Source organism: Limanda limanda, chromosome 1 (genome assembly GCF_963576545.1).
Source record: "Limanda limanda chromosome 1, fLimLim1.1, whole genome shotgun sequence".
NCBI lineage: Eukaryota > Metazoa > Chordata > Actinopteri > Pleuronectiformes > Pleuronectidae > Limanda > Limanda limanda.
The window spans coordinates 36,559,188-36,577,302 of NC_083636.1; the positions used below are offsets into that span (position 1 = coordinate 36,559,188).

Sequence of the window (18,115 nt, forward strand, 5' to 3'; positions counted from 1 at the left end):
CGAGTCTTATTAATTCTGGCATGTTGATTTGAACCACATCACCCAGTCCAAACGATTTAATTTCCCATTGATTAATCAGATTCACAAACGCATACATCTGTACTGTACATATCGTAACCACTATGACTGATAGTTTCACTCGCAGAAGACAGTGAACCATCGTTTCCCACGACTTTTAAGAATCGCAGTGTCTTCCAGGGAAGCAAACAGGAATACTCTCATATTTGTAATAGATGACTCATCTCCAGAGACAACATTACACCCAGAGTAGTTAATATTTGTGGTCATGTCCCATTTGCTCACTCATTCATAAACTCACACAGTGACAAGACAATTATAATGGCCTTTTCCCCCCTGATCTGGCTCCCCTACAGACAGAAAGACGGCCAGAAGGACAGACAGCTCGTCGCCTCCGAGACAAACAACAAAGAACAGACAAAGGACATGGACATCATCAGTCACTCATTTCAACACCCGCAAACTATTAACATGTGTATGTGTGACAGTGGTTGTGAGAGTGTGTTAAATGTGAGCATCACTTTCTCCTAGTGTGTGTTCACTTTTAGCACATTCTCAAACTTAATTTGTGTGTGCGTGCGTGTGAGTGAGTGTGTGTGTGTACACAAGTAACAGGAGACGCCGAGCCCTCGCCACACACACACAGTGGGAAATATTTGAGATGGTTTCCCTCGGAATGTCTTGGCGTGCCTATGGAATGCCCCCCACCCCCCCTTTCCACCAGCCCTCTCATGTTGTCGCTCCCCTCCAGAGAGAGAGAGAGAGAGAGAGAGAGGGGAGGGAGAGTGGGAAATAGGCGGGACGCGCAAATCCGACTCCTGTTTTGTCACCACAAAGAGCGGTACATTCACAGGAGACGTCAGATGAAGCCGCAGGGCGCAAACACACTGGCAAACAATGAAAATGTGTTAGAGACACTGTGTGTTTGTGGTCATCTACAAAAACGCTATTTAAAAAGCAGCAGCGTATGCGACTTAAGGTCTGAGAACAAACAAGTCTATAAGAAGTACATCCTCTTCTGTTTTCTGCGGAATTTTTCACTCACAATGACGCCCTCAATCGCAGGCTCACATGTGGACCGATATACCAGCGTTCTCAGAAAGAGAGGTGAAGGGTAACTTTAAACGTGTCTCAACCTCTCACATTCCTGTTTCTTATCCCCCGGCTCTCTTATGTAGATCAAAAGGACAGACATCGAGTCTTTCTGTCACCTAACCCTCTTCCACCCCTACTCTCCCTCCAGTGTCCCCTCTATTCCTCCCACACAGACACTCGTCTTGCATATTTCAGATTTTTCTCCTTTCAGCTAGTTCATGTTATTTCTTGAATCTCTGACTGACATGCTCCTTTGAATTTTCTCTCACCGTTTAGTGTTTTTCTTTCTAACCTCCCTGCCATCACCTCTTTTCTCACTTCTCTCTCTCGCTCGCTCCCTCCCTACTCTTTTCCTCTCACTAACCCCCTCCATCTCTCCCACCCCTCCCTCTCATGGTGTGGCGGTTCCTGTTGCTCTTGTTTTCACTTCCCCACTAGTCTGGTGCGTGGGAACCAGCGTTTCTGCTGCAGTAGTGTCTATGTCTGAGCCTGAATGTGTGAGATTCTTTAACCGAGTGTGTGTGTGTGTGTGTGTAAAGGTGCTGAGGTGACTGTGTTTGTGCGTATGATGGTCTCAGTATGTTTGTCAGATTTGGTTTTGACTGTATGAGTATCACTGTATGTGTGTGTGTGTGTGTGTGTGTGTGTGTGTGTGTGTGTGTGTGTATATCTCTCAGGCAATCTCTGCTATCTCAACATGTCTATAAAAGGCCGGTACAGGACATCTGATGGAAATGTGCAACCCAACGGAAGTGTGTGTGTGTGTGTGTGCGTGTGTGTGCGTGTGTGTGCGGGCATGGAAAGTATAGATGCAGCAGTCAGTGGTGGGGATAGGATATGGCTGAATAAGGAAACCATGATCCCTAGCTCCACCCTCTCCGTCCCTGCATCCTTCACTTCGTAATCTGAGGTTAGAAATAAACATTTCTTGAACTTTGGATAAACAATTAACAAACATGTGTTTGATCAATGAACCAAAACAGAAGGTTTATTCACAAATTAGTATTAAATCATGTTCACATGCCGTAGATTTAAATTTGTGCCAGATGGGATCAACAAAACTATATTATTCTCAGATGAAAAATCACAAAGTGAAGCTAAAAATAAAGGCCAGTAACAAAAATGATGGTTTTTAGTTAATCAAGACTTTAGGGCTGCAGTTAGATGGATTTTTAGCTGGAATACGAAAATATGGCCACATAACTAGGAGCTGGTGCATTCGTAAAATGAATATGGGTGAAAATAAAACTGTATTTTACTTTGCTGTCAACTTTTAACTGAAAAGTTCTCTCGATTCACTTGTCATTAAACGTTTCCCTATGAATTATCCAGTTCATCCTGTGTGGACGGCCTCTGCCACGTTTATGTTATTTCATATTTTGAAATTGCACTTAGATCCCGGGCAATTTTGTAATGTCTGTGCGTTGATAGACATTTATAAAATCCCTCGAATACATATACATTGTTCAAATATCCAGACAATGACAAATACACATGAAGCCCTCCTACATCACCCCTTTACTCTTGGGGTCTCCATGGTGGACACACATTCCTTTGCATCTAAAATCTCTATGTGGCCCATTGATACACAGACACAAAAATTAACCCTTTGCCTGCACCATCTTTACACAAGTTTGTGGTTAATCTCCCTCTCTTCTCCTCTTCTCTGCCCTCATGACATTCAACGGTGGTGTGAGTGCATGAGAGAGAAGCACAGAGAGACAAAGGGAGAGAAACGAACCCATCCATTGCTAATCACAGAGCTCTACAGTCAGATAACAAAGGGGTTAACTTCGCCTGGGTGGGCTGAGGAGCAGCCCCCAGGGTGAAACACACACTCTCTCACTCTGTCACTCACACCTATACACACAAATCATGACCACCTTCATTTGGTATGAACTCTTATCCGACTATTTCCGTGCAATATTTAACAGTAATCGACAAATGTTAAGTGTTTGTGTCTTCATTCGTTTGGGTCTTACATTTTAGAAAAGACACTTTTAGATAATATTTTAAATGTTATATTTCAGGAAGATTATCACATTGAGAAGATTAAGTAGGGTCTTCTGATAGTGGTGATTTTCACACTTTAGTTTTTAAAGCAGACGGCACGCCCTGGTCAAGGCTGTAAAAACAATCATATACATCACAGCATAATGGTTTTGCTCAACTCTACTGCTTAAGGTAAACTTCTGGTAACGATCCGAGGTAGAGCTGCTACTAGAAAGATTTTATAGTCACATTTGGTCTTCCTTTGGTCACAATATATCAAAGCGACTTCCTCTTGAAGTGAAGGGAGACCAATAAATAGGGAAGGTAGGTGGGTGCCCATGTGGCCATTTGGCCGTTCCAGACAGTGTTTTGTTGCGCGTGTGTTTGTGACATCATGATGCCATCAGGTCAGGAGGTCTCATCAAGGTGGTCCAGGTTTTCAACATTTTGTGTCTAACGCAAATTCACCCAGTGGCATATCTTGACACATTTAGGGCCCCCTACTAGGAGCATACCAGAACACCCAAGTTAGGAAAATGACCTCACAATCACCACTGCTGCTACCACACACAAACATAGCCGTCGCTGAACACACAGGTTTCTCTAAACAGCCACCCAGGGAGATGTGTCTACTGGTCAGGTACAGTAAATCAAACCTTTTATAGTACCTGAATTACAGTAATTCTGGTTCCTTTATATATATCAATTCACAGGAATGTTTCGGTTCAGAAAAGAAGGAACATGATATCGAAAAAATTTTGAGGAAACTTATAATTGAAATTCTATATAGTTTCATTTCCAGGTTTAACTCTCTAGCGTAGTTAAACTTAAACGTTTAGAATTTTACTGCGTGGTGAAACAATTCTGAAGATTTATTTACATCTATCCTTTTATCCCAAAATGTAAACAATGAACACAGGTCCTGTCTGTGGTGGAGGAAAGCTAAGCAATGCAACCCAGACATCCCTCTTTCCAGGAACATCCTCCCGCTCCTCCTGGGGGTCCTGGGGGACTCCCAGGCCAGATGGGATATGCATTTTCTCCAGTGTCTCCTGGGTCTGCCCTGGGGTCTCCTACCAGTTGGAAATGCCCAGAAAACTTTTACGGGGAAGCGACCAGGAGGTTGAATAATTACACTACCAAAGTGCCTCAGCTCAGCGTGAAGGTGTTGCAGCTTTTTCTGAATGTCCGAGCCCCTCATCCCGTCAGTAAAAGTGAGCCCATTTTAGCTGGGATAATCTCCAATTTCTTCCACACCCACGTCACTGCCAAAGCCAAACCAATCTGCCTGCTTATCTGTCACTCCATCTCAACCTCAGTTAAATACGACCCCAAGACCCATTCCCACAGAGGTGCAAACTCAGAAACTATCTCCCCCAAGGCAACACTGGAAAAACAAGCCCGAGGCTTTATGCATGAGTTTGATTCAAGTGAATATAGAGATTTGCCAAACTAATGAATATCAACTGTGTGGAGAAATGATTCCACTCAGTCAAAAGAGCCAGTGTTTGTAGCCAGAGTTCGGCGTGTCTTGGCCCTCAACTTTGTCTGCTGCAACCGCTGACAACACTTCAAACAAACAAGTACAATAGAGGGTTTTTTAAAAGCCTGTTTCTCCATTTCCCCTTTATCGTTTATTAATTTCTTCCCATTGCATTCAGGATTACACAATACACCGCAGCAACCACAAACTTTGTTATCATAATTAAGGAACTTATCCAGTTCAGCAGTGTTTCATAATCACAGAACTAAAGGTTGCGTATAGGAACTGAAGCTTATTCCTCTTTCTGACTAAAAGCTTTTGTGTATCTAAGCATCAGCTAAATATATGTGGTATGAATCATGGGACGATTTTGTAATCCTGTGTACGGACATAGCCGTCAATCAGTGTTTACCTCTTTGGAGCCAGCTGTCTATCATCATCTTCCCACTTTCCTATTTTACCTACTTAAGCCCAGCTCTACCATTTAAATCGCAAAAGTTGCAAAGAAAGAAGATTTCAGCCGTGATAACTACTCAAGAGATTTACAATTCCGTTTTTTCAGTACAGTTTTGAATGTTTTTTGCATCGGATGAAGAACAACACCCAACAAAGCTGAGAGCCAGCCTGAAGTTTCCTACCTGGCAGCGGCTGAATATATCGCTGGGAGTGGGCTGGACGTTGAAGTGTCTGAGGACTCGGACAGCCTGGTCTCTGGCCTTCTCTGTGCATTCTAGGGCCAGACAGCGACCCTCACCCACCTGGGAACGCAACTATAAAAATGGGAAGACAGAGTCAATGCATGTCATTTAACCAAATAACAAAAGCGTATGCAACCCCACATGCAAAATGCATCAGAAGTTAGTAAACTTGAAATTGGTTTCTGACGTCAAGTGACTTATTACTTACACTTTGGAACGGTTGTCCACATGTGAGTATGACGCGGCCTTCAGCTTGTGCTAACTGACACGCAACAGAAACACATCAAAACAAATTAATACTACATTTCTGATTGTGTTTAATTGTACAGTATGTTCTCAGTCCAGACTCATAATTCACCCTTGCTGCTTCTCTGTGATCATCAGTGTTCTCCAACATGATCACATCGACTCCTAGACAGCGCAGGTACCTCCCAAGTCCCTGTAGCATGTTGTCGCACACCACCCGCAATTGCTGGGGCAGCAGAGGAGGGGGGTATTCTGAGGGTTTCTCGCCACACAGGAGGCCTTTCTCCGTGTCAGAGCGAGGGGGACTGACCCTTTGAGCCCCCTGACATTCCTAAATGGACAGAGACAAAAATGTGATACTTAACTGATCCCCACAGGGGGATTTTCTTTTCACTCGCATCACAGTGCAAGGAGGACAAAGCACAGGGTGAGCTTTAAAAGTGAACCCCTGGAGCTGATAGGAACTGCTGAAGAGTCTCAGTCAAACTCGCATTGTCCCTCCCTGCAGGTCGGATCATTCCAAAGATACAAGGTTATTGCATATCTAAGAGATGTTAAATATATTAGCATAAAAAGGACTGGTTCAAATTCATGACTACACCCTGTGAAAAGGACTAAGATTTGGATATTTAGTTTGCACTTGAGTACCTTTCACTAAAGATAAACACCCTCCTTAATTTACCTATACCTTTTTCACGGGCTCCCTATTGATTAAATATTAACTTTTGACAGGAACAGATTTTGAACAGATGTTTAATAAGGCAAAAACCATACAACACTTATTCAGAGTCAAACTCAAATGGCCTTAGTCGGGTCAAGAACAGGATTAGTCACAATGAAGGATTCTGGCTTCTCCATTTTAGGATCTTATAATGAAAGAATTCCTGATATCAACCTCTCATTCTATAAAAACATCTGTCTGTCTGATATCAATCTAGAGAAAGCAGTCTTCTTTTGTGTAACTTTATAGGAACCTTGTGTTTGTCTTTAATTTATCTTCACAGCCTCCACTTCAAAGCGTTTGGTGTTAATAGCAAAGACATTAAAATAAATGAACTCTGTCAATGGCATCAGTTGCTATGAAGAAATAGCAATTGACCCCTGACCTCTTCGAGGGTCTGTTTCTTCTGCTTGGCCAGTTTCTTCTTCTGCGTCTTGTCTCCGCTCTTCTCTGACTGGCTTGAACAAATGCTGCGCAGGTCAGCCGGCAGCCCGTAGCCTGCTGGGTTCCTGGAGAGGACTGAGTACACATCCAGCAAGCAGTAGGCATCTGCCACTAGAAGGAGAGTAAGAAACGAGAGAGAGAAAAAGAGAGAAGGAGGGAGGGGGGGACGTTATTGGTTTGGGGTTCATTGGGGGGCAAACAAAATAATCTGTGATATTCTATAGTGAAGAGAACAGTGACCATCTGTCTCCCTGTCATTGTGTGTCAGTGCATGTGTAATAACTTACCTGCATATCTAATTTGGCTGATGCGCATTGGACGTTTCTCCCAGTTGGACATCTGCTCCGCCTTGTCCAGGGGCTTTCCCAGGACCTGTTGTACCAGCAGACTGAGGCCTTTCTCTGGAGAGTCTGCTCCGACCAGCACCTCACTAGGGCCATTCTGAGTCCTCTTGACCTTACTCCTCTGGATCTACATACGGAATTGTACACTTTTAGTTAAATCTTTGAAATGTCTTCATTAAAACCTGTTTCCATGGATGTAATTATGAGTTTTTTTTTATTGTAAATTATTGTGTTACTTTACATGCTCCACAGGCTCAAGGAGAAATATTTTTCCTCACTTTTAACAGTCCCTCCCTTCTTATGTCCTGCAACAACATCCTGTTTCAACCGGACATTCCTTGTGATTTTGCAAAATATGTCTTGCATTCCTCCTGTCCTGCAACATGCAGCCTGCTCCAGCAGATGGTGAAGAAACCTCATCAGTTACTGGACCTTGTTGCCATTTCCACATTCCTATCCCCCCCCCAGAGACTCTGAGTTCAGCAACATACATCAGACAAACTGCTGGGCCACAGCAGTGTATGTACCAGGGCTAGCATCCAAAAATAGCAAAGAACAGCGTTCACTGTAACGACCCGTTACAACCTCTTGTACAGTATCCCTAGTGGCATTGGACACAGCGGTCTTAAACACAGATGCTTGTTGAACTGAGCCTGCTTGCATGTTGCCGCCAGGAGTATCGATAACTTGACTTGTTGTGAAACTCACAATAGTTTTACCTTTGTCTTAAGTTAGAAATATCATACATGTAGAACCATGTGTGTGCTAAACTTGTTATAAATTAGAAATACAAGGTTGTAATCAAACTACTTTTTTTTTATAAATCTTTATATATCTTTTCTATAGTTGCTGTAATTCAAACCACTGAATTGAATCTAAAACACTTTGAATGACAAGATAACGTTACCTTTTGGTGTACATTGAGAAGATCGAGCACCCCCTCCATCTTCAGTGGCTCATCTACAAACTGGTGCCAGGTGGCCAACAGACACTTGAGATCCCCACTCATTCCGTAACCTAAATTGAAATAAAAGGAGAAATGTGAGCATCAAAAGCATTAAGAGAAAGGCCTTGAATAAATCTGAATTAACCTCGATCAAGACTATTTCTTACCCAGTTTAAGGATATTTCTTGCCGAGAACAAACTCCTGAGGAAACTCAAGGTATCTGGGTTTTGACAGAATCCGTTTGCACAGAGGTCCAATAAAAAAACCTGGTCAGTAACTGCAAGCTGTATCAGGGCCACTTGCTGAGTTACGATGCAGCCAAATGTGGGCTGCCACTCCATGTCAATACCCACTACGCCACCTTCCTTGGAAAGGATAGAGAAAGAATGATTGGTCAGCAACAAAAATATATATTTTTATCCACAAAATAAAAATACACTCATATCACAAAAGAGGGCTAAAACGTCCTTTTCTTTATTTATCCTGTTTTATCTCTGTACCTTCAGCACAATGTTTCGACATCTCTGGAGAGCTTCTGCCGTGCCCACAAAGGAAACCTTGTCTTTAGTGAGTGGCACCTGGTAGAACCTTTGAGTATGATTCTCAGACGATATCCACTCCTCAGTTTGTGCGGAACCACTCGGACAGATCTGTCTGAGCAGATACGAGAAAGTTGTGTTATTGTGAGTGTGCACATACAAAGGATAAATAGACAGAAAACAAATCAGAGTGGCGAGATCGTTTCATTAGAGAGATGGAAAGGGATGGAATGAATGAAATAAAAGATGATAATGTGGAATGATTCATCTGTCACAAACCACTTGGGAATTGGAAGGTCCCTCTATGAAATGCACTTCAGCGATAACACTTTAGGGCTTCAACTATTCATCTTCATATTAGAAAGTACAGCTTGTACATACCTGCAAGTTGTACAATAGGATACATTTATTTTTGACCAACTTACTGTAGATCAGGTGGTAGGCGCTGCTGTGTTTCCCATACCCCGAAGGGAAGTCGATATCTGGGGATGTTGTACTTCAGGGACCACTGGGCGGCTTTCTGGACACCGTGGTACTTCACCAACATCTCCACCAATTGTATCTGCAGCTCAAGGTCATCTGCCACTACACTCTACATATAAATAATACACACATACAACTAATGTTAAACTAATGTGAATGTAAAGTGCAGATTATTCACATCATTATTCATCGTCGTGTCAAAGACTAATCTATAAACACAACTCACCTGTACGTGGTCACTCCAGTTGTCCTCTGTCATGGTTTTCTGAAAATACCAGAACGGGATTTGGCCTTTAGTGAATGGATTGATATGAAGGTATCTCCTCTGTACCATATCTTTGTAAATTTCACACACTTCATTGAAGTCTCTGCTTGTCTTTCACCTATATTCTGTAATAACACAGAAACGCTTCCCACTGAATCAAAGGCTGATATTTATTCAAAGGACCGATTAGTAGGTTGAAGAAAAATCTTTCAGTGATAATAGACAGTTATGTGTTAATTTACATTTTCAACAGAAGGAAGCAACACTGCCAACATTCTCAGTACAGTCTCAATTTGTGACATTGTGTACCAAACAAGAAAGGATATTTATCTTTCTATCAATCTATCATCATTATTACATCCAGTTCGTACTAGCCTACTTATCTACCTGGTTTATGTTATGACAGTAAATAACATTTGAAAGCGTGCTGCACCACTTACCTCCACAAACCTCTTGTACATTAGGAACCGCAACGAGTCCAGTCTCCTCTTGTGAAGAGCATTGGGATACAGACCTGGGTCAAAAAACACAGATCATAATCTTTTCTTCCATAAGCGCTCAAACACACAGTTCATGAAGAACTGCACACATGCCTCATCACACACCTTGGTCGATGTTGAATTTCTCTGCAAGTCTTAGGATGTGTTTGGCGAGCATTTTGGGTGCGATGAGGCCCATGGTGTGTTTGGACAGGGAGAGCCGAGGGAACTGCCTGTGAAAACACACACAATCATGTTTAGATCTATACATTTGCACACTGATGCCTACATGTACGACAAAGGCTTTCATACTTCTTTAACTCTTCTACACTGAAGTTGGGGTTGCACCAGGAGTCCAGCAGTGTGACAAGCTGTTGTTCCAGATGATTGTGGCCCGTGACGAAGGACTCTGCCATTGGCAGCTTATCCTGCAGGATTAACGGTATGCACATCTGCAGAGGAACATTTCAAATAACCCTGATTAAAGATTTATACATTCAGATATAACAAACGTAAAGTGTGCTCATATATTCAATACAAATTTTACGTGGACCAATGTGCTGCAAATATTTGTCTCACCTCCTCCATATTCACTTCCTTCTGCAAGTTAAGCTTTATGCAGAGAATAGCTGCCTGTGAAAATAACGAGAGAAATTCAGTACAATATCAAACAATGTACGATTAGTGTCAGAAATAATTTGAATGTTTATAGTTTTGCCTAAAACCTTTCTGCCATAATAAATGGTAAATTTCACGCCACCTCTTTGTAGCTGCTGAGAGCCTGTAGCTTCCCAAAGTGCAGTCTGAGCTCGGCTGGATCCAGGGAGCCGAGCTGGTAGATGTTTATGAGGCACTCGAAAAAGCTGGCCTGGGCTTCCGCTGGTAAACGCAGAGCACGACGCTGGAGCTCCAGTGCTTGCTGCTCTGAGAGTGAACTCAGGGAGACCTGGTGGCAAAACAAAAAATGGGGAAACGAAAAAAATGTATATTATATTTTTACTTTATACAGAGATTAGTCATCACGAAGGAAAACATAAAGCACAAAGTATTGCTGATCTCGCTGTTGTGGTAGTCGTGGTAAAAACCTGTGTGGCCATGAAGGTGGCAGGAAGTTGGCCCATAGTTACATGGGGGCAACGGTGAACTAGCCTGATCAATAATATTCAGCCAATACAAGTCTTTCCCATATGAAATATATGTGAATATGAAATCTTTTATTTTATAGAATATACAGTGCATGTTGTATACAAATAAACATGTTCTTAATTCTATATATCAAGTTATTTATGTGTTTTTCTTTTTATTCATATGTATATGTGATAAGGTTTATGGTTAACAGTAAAATCTCAATCCCCAACTACATTTATCATAATGGTTTGACAACGACATCTTGGGAATAATTGCCAAATGTTTACATATCGGCCAATATGGGGGAATTTTACTCTCTAATATTGGTACTGGTATCTGCCCCCAAAACATCCCAGTTAACTTGGACTAGACTCTATGGTACAGTTCTACAGTTACTTTGATGAATTTCATTTACCTGAGGATGCTCCTTCATCCACCTCTGGAATTCCATGAGGATGTGGTGGCCGAGGGTGTGGCTCCGGCCGCTCTGTCTGCCCGGACAGCCCTCCACGATTGTTAGCAAGGCCTCCAGAGGATCAGACAGCCTGGGAAATCCCTCGAAGGCTACCAAATGGAGCTATGGGGGGGAAAGAGAGGGAGGGAGTGGTGAAAAGGTAATGTCAGAGAAGAAAAGCTTGATGCGTATAACCTTACAAATGTATCTTTTTAATCTTGTTTTAAGATTGTTTCACTCAGATCTAAACCCTTGTGTTTGTGAGTCATTCCTATAAGAGCCATGCAGTATTTCCTGGAAAATAGACTATAAACTAAGAAACATGTTGAAGGGAATTTCAAAAGAAAAATTCTCTAAATGTTTGAAAGAGATGCTCCTTTTGAAATGTACAAAACTGTTTTTATTTTTTTTAATTTAACAATCCTGTTAGAGTGTATTATGAAAGGAAGTACCCAGGTGTAGGAATCTGAAGATATTATGTGTTCCTCTATTTCCTAATAAATCATCATCTGCGACTGAGTCACAGTTGTAGGTAAAACAAGGCAACTGGACTTTTCAACTTTTTAAGACATAAAAGTATGAAGAAAACAAGCTAACTTCCCTCTCTGGGCCCAGCAGACACGAGCTTGTGACACATTTAAGTCTCAACTTAAGAATGCAAACTCTGGCATAACACATTTCCTACATGAGAAAAATAATATCTGTGTGAGAATGCTTCGCGCCGTGTGTCTTAATTTGCAAAACAGATGTCATCCACTCAATATCCTCCTCACACAGATCTCAAGTTCATTCAGTGCAACCTAAATTCCTTCCTTCCTACTGACAGACACTCTGGTTTCCTCATTAACACACACAGACCCACATGCACGCGTTCACACACACTGGTGAACTTTACTTAAACATTGTCCCCCTCTCTCTCCCTCTCTCTCTCTCTTCTTCCTTCCTGTGCAAGTGTTTCTTGTTGAGACAAAAAGACTCCCGTCTCTCTACCTTTGTAAACACACTGACGCAATATTGCATGTGTGGAACTGACACACGCTGTGAAAGTGACTCTTACCATCTGCAGATCTTTCCAGTTCCATAGTTGGAAGAGTTGGTCTCTCAGCACGGCAGGGTCAAGACCTGTGGGATCACACACACACGCACACGCACAGGCACACGCACACACAGATGAGGTGAAGTTTCACTCTGACCTTTGAGCTCTGTCAACCTGACATGGAATCAAAACCTCTTGGCCTCTGTAGTACTTTAACGTTTGAGTCTTAGAGGCTCATTTTAGGGAATTTAAAGTAAATACTACAATGAAACGTACTGTATGCAAGATTCAAAACCTCCAGAGCAAAACCTTGACCTCATGATTAATACAAATTAAAAGTTAGTCTATGTACAAAGTGGATCCTTTGCGTGATTATTACAACCAACTTAACTTTTCTAGCATTAACAGGTCTACTTCATCCCAATAGCACAATTAACATTTTTTGTTTAACTCCTCCACACTCCTTCCTCGGAACAATAGAGTTACATTGCAGTGTTTCAAACAGTTATAATTCACTATGTTGATTTGCCCTTGCTCTGAAAAACTGGTCATGTTAATAAAATGTAAAACACCTAAAATACCTGGTTTTGTTCCCAACCTAAATCTTAGCTTATAGGTAATGCAATATACTGGAAATGTTGTTTGTTAAAACAGGCATAGCTGAGAAGCCATAACGTCAAATATTATTTTGTTAACAGGCACAACAGAGCAGCCGTATCATCGGATTAACAGCTGAGGCTGGTTGGGTAGTAGAGGAGCGCGGCATTAGCTCTGCATTCCAGCTGAATCTGCAGCCAAAATACTCAAGAGAAGACTCTTCCAGAATTGTTTTCGGGAAGGCCACAGTGAGCAAAAGGGGAGATGTGTACATGCATCGTGTTTCACGTTTTGTGGCTATGGGTCTGTGCGTGTGTTCCACTGAGTCTTCCCAAAAGCTTCAGCTTCTTTCTCTGTCGCTCTTGCTGTGTGGGCTCCCCCGTACCTGCCCCCCACCTCCCTCCCTCCCTCCTTCCCAGGGCTAGTTTTTCCTGTTCTACTCTCCCGCCCCGCAGCAGCCTCTCTCCATTCTGTCTCGGATTTCCCCAGGAAAGGGCTATGCGGTGGTCATGGTGTAAAAAATACAGCCTTCCTGATGCACAGCCTGGGAACGCAGACCAAAAGGCTTCTCCCTTTCTCACTCCACCTTGGCCTCTTTCTTTACTGCATCTGTCCTGGTATGACACTTCCCATGTCTTCCATATAATTTAATAATAATTTTTGTCTCACTTCCATGTTGGTCATTTTTCACAGAGTTTCTCTTCCTTCCTTCTCATTTTAACATCACAACAAAGAAAAAAATCACCTCCTTTATATAACAAACACTGAATCATTTCCTCTGTGATTATTTTCAGTTGTGCCATACCAGTCTTTTGCAAGGTCTGACAAATTTAGTACAAACCATGAATGCTTCACATTGGTGTCAATCATTTCAAAGTATAAAGCCATTTCATGAATGTCCTTTTTCCAGAAAATCTGTGGTTTTACTTGATATGAGAATCTATGGTCAGCTAATTAGACGTTGCATGAGAAGACGGCTTTTATTTTAGAAAAAAAATGCTCAATTGTTGCCGGCCTTTCAAAATAACTACATTCAGTATCTCACCATGATGTCACAGCTTTGACAGCCACAATAGAGCGTGCCATAGAAAACGGTCAACAACAGCAAGGACCGGATTTGTAGCAAATAGACTGATGTGCAAAAACACTGAAAGGGCCTTTAATTTCAAACATCTGAATGACAAAGTTGCCTTTGCTGTTTCTCTGCTGTTATAAATCCCACTCCAGCCCATTCATCCCGCTAACGAACATGCGTACGTGCACAGGGACTCACACAAACACAAACAGCAGAGCCCACTTCACTCCACCCTGGCCGTTTGAGTGAGGAGAGGATAGTGAAGTAGCAAAGAGGAGAGTAGAGGAATGTGCAGCAAGTAGTTTCTTTATAATCTTGAATGGTGGGTGAATGACAGAGCTGGAGGCTCCCCATTCATTACAACATAATAACCCCATCACCACATACAAATACATGGACACACATACAGTACATGCACTCACTCAACTCTGGGAATGCGAATGCTTTTCTTTACTCTTTGATGCAAGAGAATTTGAAATATGAGAACAAAAATACTATGTTTTCACTTAGTGGATTTTAAAGTAATCTGACACTCACACTGTCTCCCACTCTTTACAAAATAATATCACACTTAAATTTCAGTCAAATTAGACAGAGATTAAATCCACGGGCAGGTCTAACAGCCTGTTGCCAGGCAGCTGCCAAAATAAAGGAAACACAGAGATCAAGTGTCTAAATGTGGCATTTAGTGTCACTGCAGCCACCAGTGTGACTTGGCAGAGGTTGGGCAAGTGGCTCAACTGCACTGGAAGGATGCCACAACATTCCCCTACAAGTGCTTCTCTTCTCATTTGCTGTTGTAGGTGCTGGAAAAACAGGTGCTATTACTGAATCTTGAAAATGAGGAACATGCCAGCACTCATAGAGTTTGATTCAACTTTTGTATGTTAATTACCTCTCCAGAAGTGACCCACAATAGCTTGTTTTCCATACCAGTGAGGACTGACACATACTTATAGCGTCTACAGGGGGGGAGAAACTATGATGATGTCGATATCATTGTTAACTATGAGCTCCTTGTGTCCGGTGGTAATGATATATATGTATATGAACTCAAATGCCTAATAACCAGGGCATAAAAGCGTTGTTACCTGACCTTAGTGACATTAAAGTTAGAAGAGAGAGTGCATTTCATTCCAGGGATTGTTCTTGCAACTTGTGCGTCTCTGTACCCATCATGCAATTAGAATTAACCCCCAAATATTCTGCATCATAACTTGAAAGAGGTGTGTGTAGAAAAAACGGTGTCACAAACCTGCTGCATGTGGAGCCTGAGGGTTCATTTCTCTGTGCGGCTGTCACTCTGTAGAAGAGGGCACACAGAACAACACAATGCAGTAAATAGGAGGTCTCCATTACATTTGTTCAAATATATATAACCTAAAAGTTTATATTCTTTCTTTTACAAATTGGGTAGAGCTGTATCTAACAGTAATTTTTTTATTGTCAACAAATAGAGTAAATAAATGACATTTTAACTTCACAGACCCCAAGGAGTCATTTTAAAGTATTTTCTTGTTTAACCAACAGCCCCCCCTCAAAGGACATACAATTTACAATGACAAAGCATTTTACAAAAGCAGAATGTATAAATATGTATGAAATTTAAAGGAAACTATGAATTGATTATTTAAATGACTGTTCCTTAGTTTTCTGACAATCAACATACTGTTGCAGCTTTACAAGCATGTAATTATGGGCCATAATACTGTAAAACCTTTCGACTGAACTAATAGGTCAAGATATGCCACCCTGCATTGTGTGTTTGTATTATTTTGTTTTGAACTGTGTTGGGGAGGAACTTCTTTAAACTGATGTCACAGAAATGAAAATCACATGAATAGAAAATGAGGAAGTGTCTCGAATACATAATAAAACAACAAAGAAACTGATCCAACAACTCATGATTATATGAACCAGTTTTGCAGATATCATGGTTCCTTCATTGACACCACAGACTCTATGTCTCTGATTGACACACACACACACACAGAAGCACGCACACACACACACAGAAACTTGTGGGAACAGCGGCCTGAGAAAGGGCAGGAAGCCAGCTGGCTATGAGACTAGATTTCAGGCTGAGGATGTTTTGTTATTCGGCCTGAAGTCTGGTTGTTTCTCCCTGTCTGAATGTCTGCAGGCTCTAGAGGCGGGGTTTGGCATCCAGCCCCGTCCTGGCACTGGGATGGATGAAATGGAGGAAGAGGAAGAGCACCTGCAGTCAAAGTCTCCTTTCCTAACCACTATTCCTTGAACCCGATGGAATACGTCACAGGGTCAAGGACAGATGTGAAGCAGAAGACGCTCCTCCGCTCCCTTCACTGGTTACCAGTGGCTGCCCGCATCCGTTTCAAAACATTGGTGCTTGCGTACCGTGCTGTGAACGGATCAGATCTACATCCAGGACTTGGTCATCGTTACACCCCAAGCCGTTCGGCTTGTTGCTCCCTCACTGCGAGCTAAACACTCATCAAAATCACGACTGTTTGCTGTCCTGGCTCCTAAATGGTGGAATGAGCTCCCATCGAAATCCGGACATCAGAAAGTTTACACATCTTCCGCCCAAACACCCTAACCCAAACTAAAAACACACCTCTTCTGACTATACCTTTAATACAATTTTGAAACTAACAATTTAGTAGCACTTAAATGGCACTTACTTTACTATGTAGTTTTGATTTTTTTTTTAAAGAAATTGTACTTTTGTGATTGTTGTTGTTCTGGGTTTGTACCCTCGGAGTTGAATGCACTTATTGTAAGTTGCTTTGGATAGAAGGGTCAGCTAAATGAAATGTAATGTTATGAGTTAGGAAAGGAGAACCACTGTGCCGGGAAAATCTGACTCCACTTACAATCAGCATTTTTGTTTCTTCAAACCAATGTATTTATACCAGAAGATATGCACAAAATGTTCACTCCTCTGTGCTGTGTGCTGACAGTTATAATAAAGTTTCCTTTGTAAAACAGAAGGTGACACAGGAAATAACAACTAAACAGATTTAATAGAAAAATCTAAATAAACAATCAGGACTGAGATGTTGAAACGATGTAAGAATGTGAGAAAGAAATGGAGGAGAAAACCTTAAACAGAGGAAGGGTAAAATGATTTTGTCCATTCCACGATCAGGAAATTAAGATAACTTTTATACAAGTATTTAGAGAATAAGAATAAAACAGCTGTTCTGTTTTTTATATTTTCTCCTTTTCTTTAATAAGGGATGGTCCGATGTTTCCTCTGCTTAAGGAGATAAATTAGGAAGCATTGAAGCTCCTTTCCTCATCATTTAGAGAATTTGAACAGCTCTTATTATGGCGGCCTCTGAAACACTTCCGGGTGATTTCACTCAACTAGGAAGGTTCCTGAAGCAAAAAGGACTTTTCCTTTCGCTTTTGTTATCGTCTACCCCCACCTAGTGGTTAGGAAAGGAAACTCCCTACTTCCTCAGTGTGAGACTCCCATGCTAACCACTGTTAGCTTGTGTGATCCATCCACTGAAGTAAAGCTCATGATACCTGACAGCCTTGTCATGTCAAACCTCCTGTAGTTATTCTGATTTAACAGCTAGCTAAACCCAAACACGGTGATTGTACGTTAGCCAGGACGCGAGGAAACCTTAAATACCGCGACTCACTTTAAGCTAGCTCACACACATCGATGCTAGCTAGCACTTCCTGTTGTTCTCCAACGCACAGTCGACTTTATTTGTGTTTTTCACGCGTGTCAACAAGCGACAGGTATTTACTGATACTGGTGTTGTGTTATATTATCGACAGGAAAGCACTCACCGTGTGCTACTTTCTCCCAGTGAGCTCCTGTCAGGTAAACTGGTGCCAAAGTTTCTCCAGGTTAGCCAGTGTGGTTGAATGGACTTTGGTGGGGCACTGTGTATGCCCTCGGTAAAACCTGTCAGGCAGATTTTACACTCACGCTGTACACAAATCTCCATACATTAGAGAATATAATAACTTAGTCACGTCTCAGCTTTGACACTAATCAGTGCAGATGGATTTATTGTCTGAGAAAAAGTATATACTGCAAATTAAGCTGCCTACAAGTCGAAAAGTAGG

The 18,115-nt window shown here is 41.8% G+C and overlaps 1 protein-coding gene across 1 annotated transcript in view; it reads right to left on the reverse strand.

Moving 5' to 3' along the window:
- The window catches only part of exd3 (exonuclease 3'-5' domain containing 3), a 36,916-nt gene extending 19,022 nt beyond the window's left edge, over window positions 1-17,894 (reverse strand). Inside the window, exons 1-19 of the mRNA XM_061073887.1 lie at window positions 17,834-17,894; window positions 15,300-15,347; window positions 12,394-12,458; window positions 11,298-11,459; window positions 10,515-10,700; window positions 10,334-10,387; window positions 10,067-10,206; window positions 9,881-9,987; window positions 9,716-9,789; window positions 9,237-9,275; window positions 8,953-9,119; window positions 8,489-8,642; window positions 8,155-8,353; window positions 7,949-8,058; window positions 6,985-7,168; window positions 6,639-6,808; window positions 5,645-5,863; window positions 5,495-5,548; window positions 5,227-5,358 (exon numbers count right to left, since the gene is read on the reverse strand). Of these exons, the coding sequence (XP_060929870.1) occupies window positions 5,227-5,358; window positions 5,495-5,548; window positions 5,645-5,863; window positions 6,639-6,808; window positions 6,985-7,168; window positions 7,949-8,058; window positions 8,155-8,353; window positions 8,489-8,642; window positions 8,953-9,119; window positions 9,237-9,275; window positions 9,716-9,789; window positions 9,881-9,987; window positions 10,067-10,206; window positions 10,334-10,387; window positions 10,515-10,700; window positions 11,298-11,459; window positions 12,394-12,458; window positions 15,300-15,327 (2,244 nt within the window). The 5' untranslated portion in view covers window positions 15,328-15,347; window positions 17,834-17,894. The remainder of the gene's footprint in view (window positions 1-5,226; window positions 5,359-5,494; window positions 5,549-5,644; window positions 5,864-6,638; window positions 6,809-6,984; window positions 7,169-7,948; window positions 8,059-8,154; window positions 8,354-8,488; window positions 8,643-8,952; window positions 9,120-9,236; window positions 9,276-9,715; window positions 9,790-9,880; window positions 9,988-10,066; window positions 10,207-10,333; window positions 10,388-10,514; window positions 10,701-11,297; window positions 11,460-12,393; window positions 12,459-15,299; window positions 15,348-17,833) is intronic.
- Between the last annotated feature and the right edge of the window lie 221 nt (window positions 17,895-18,115).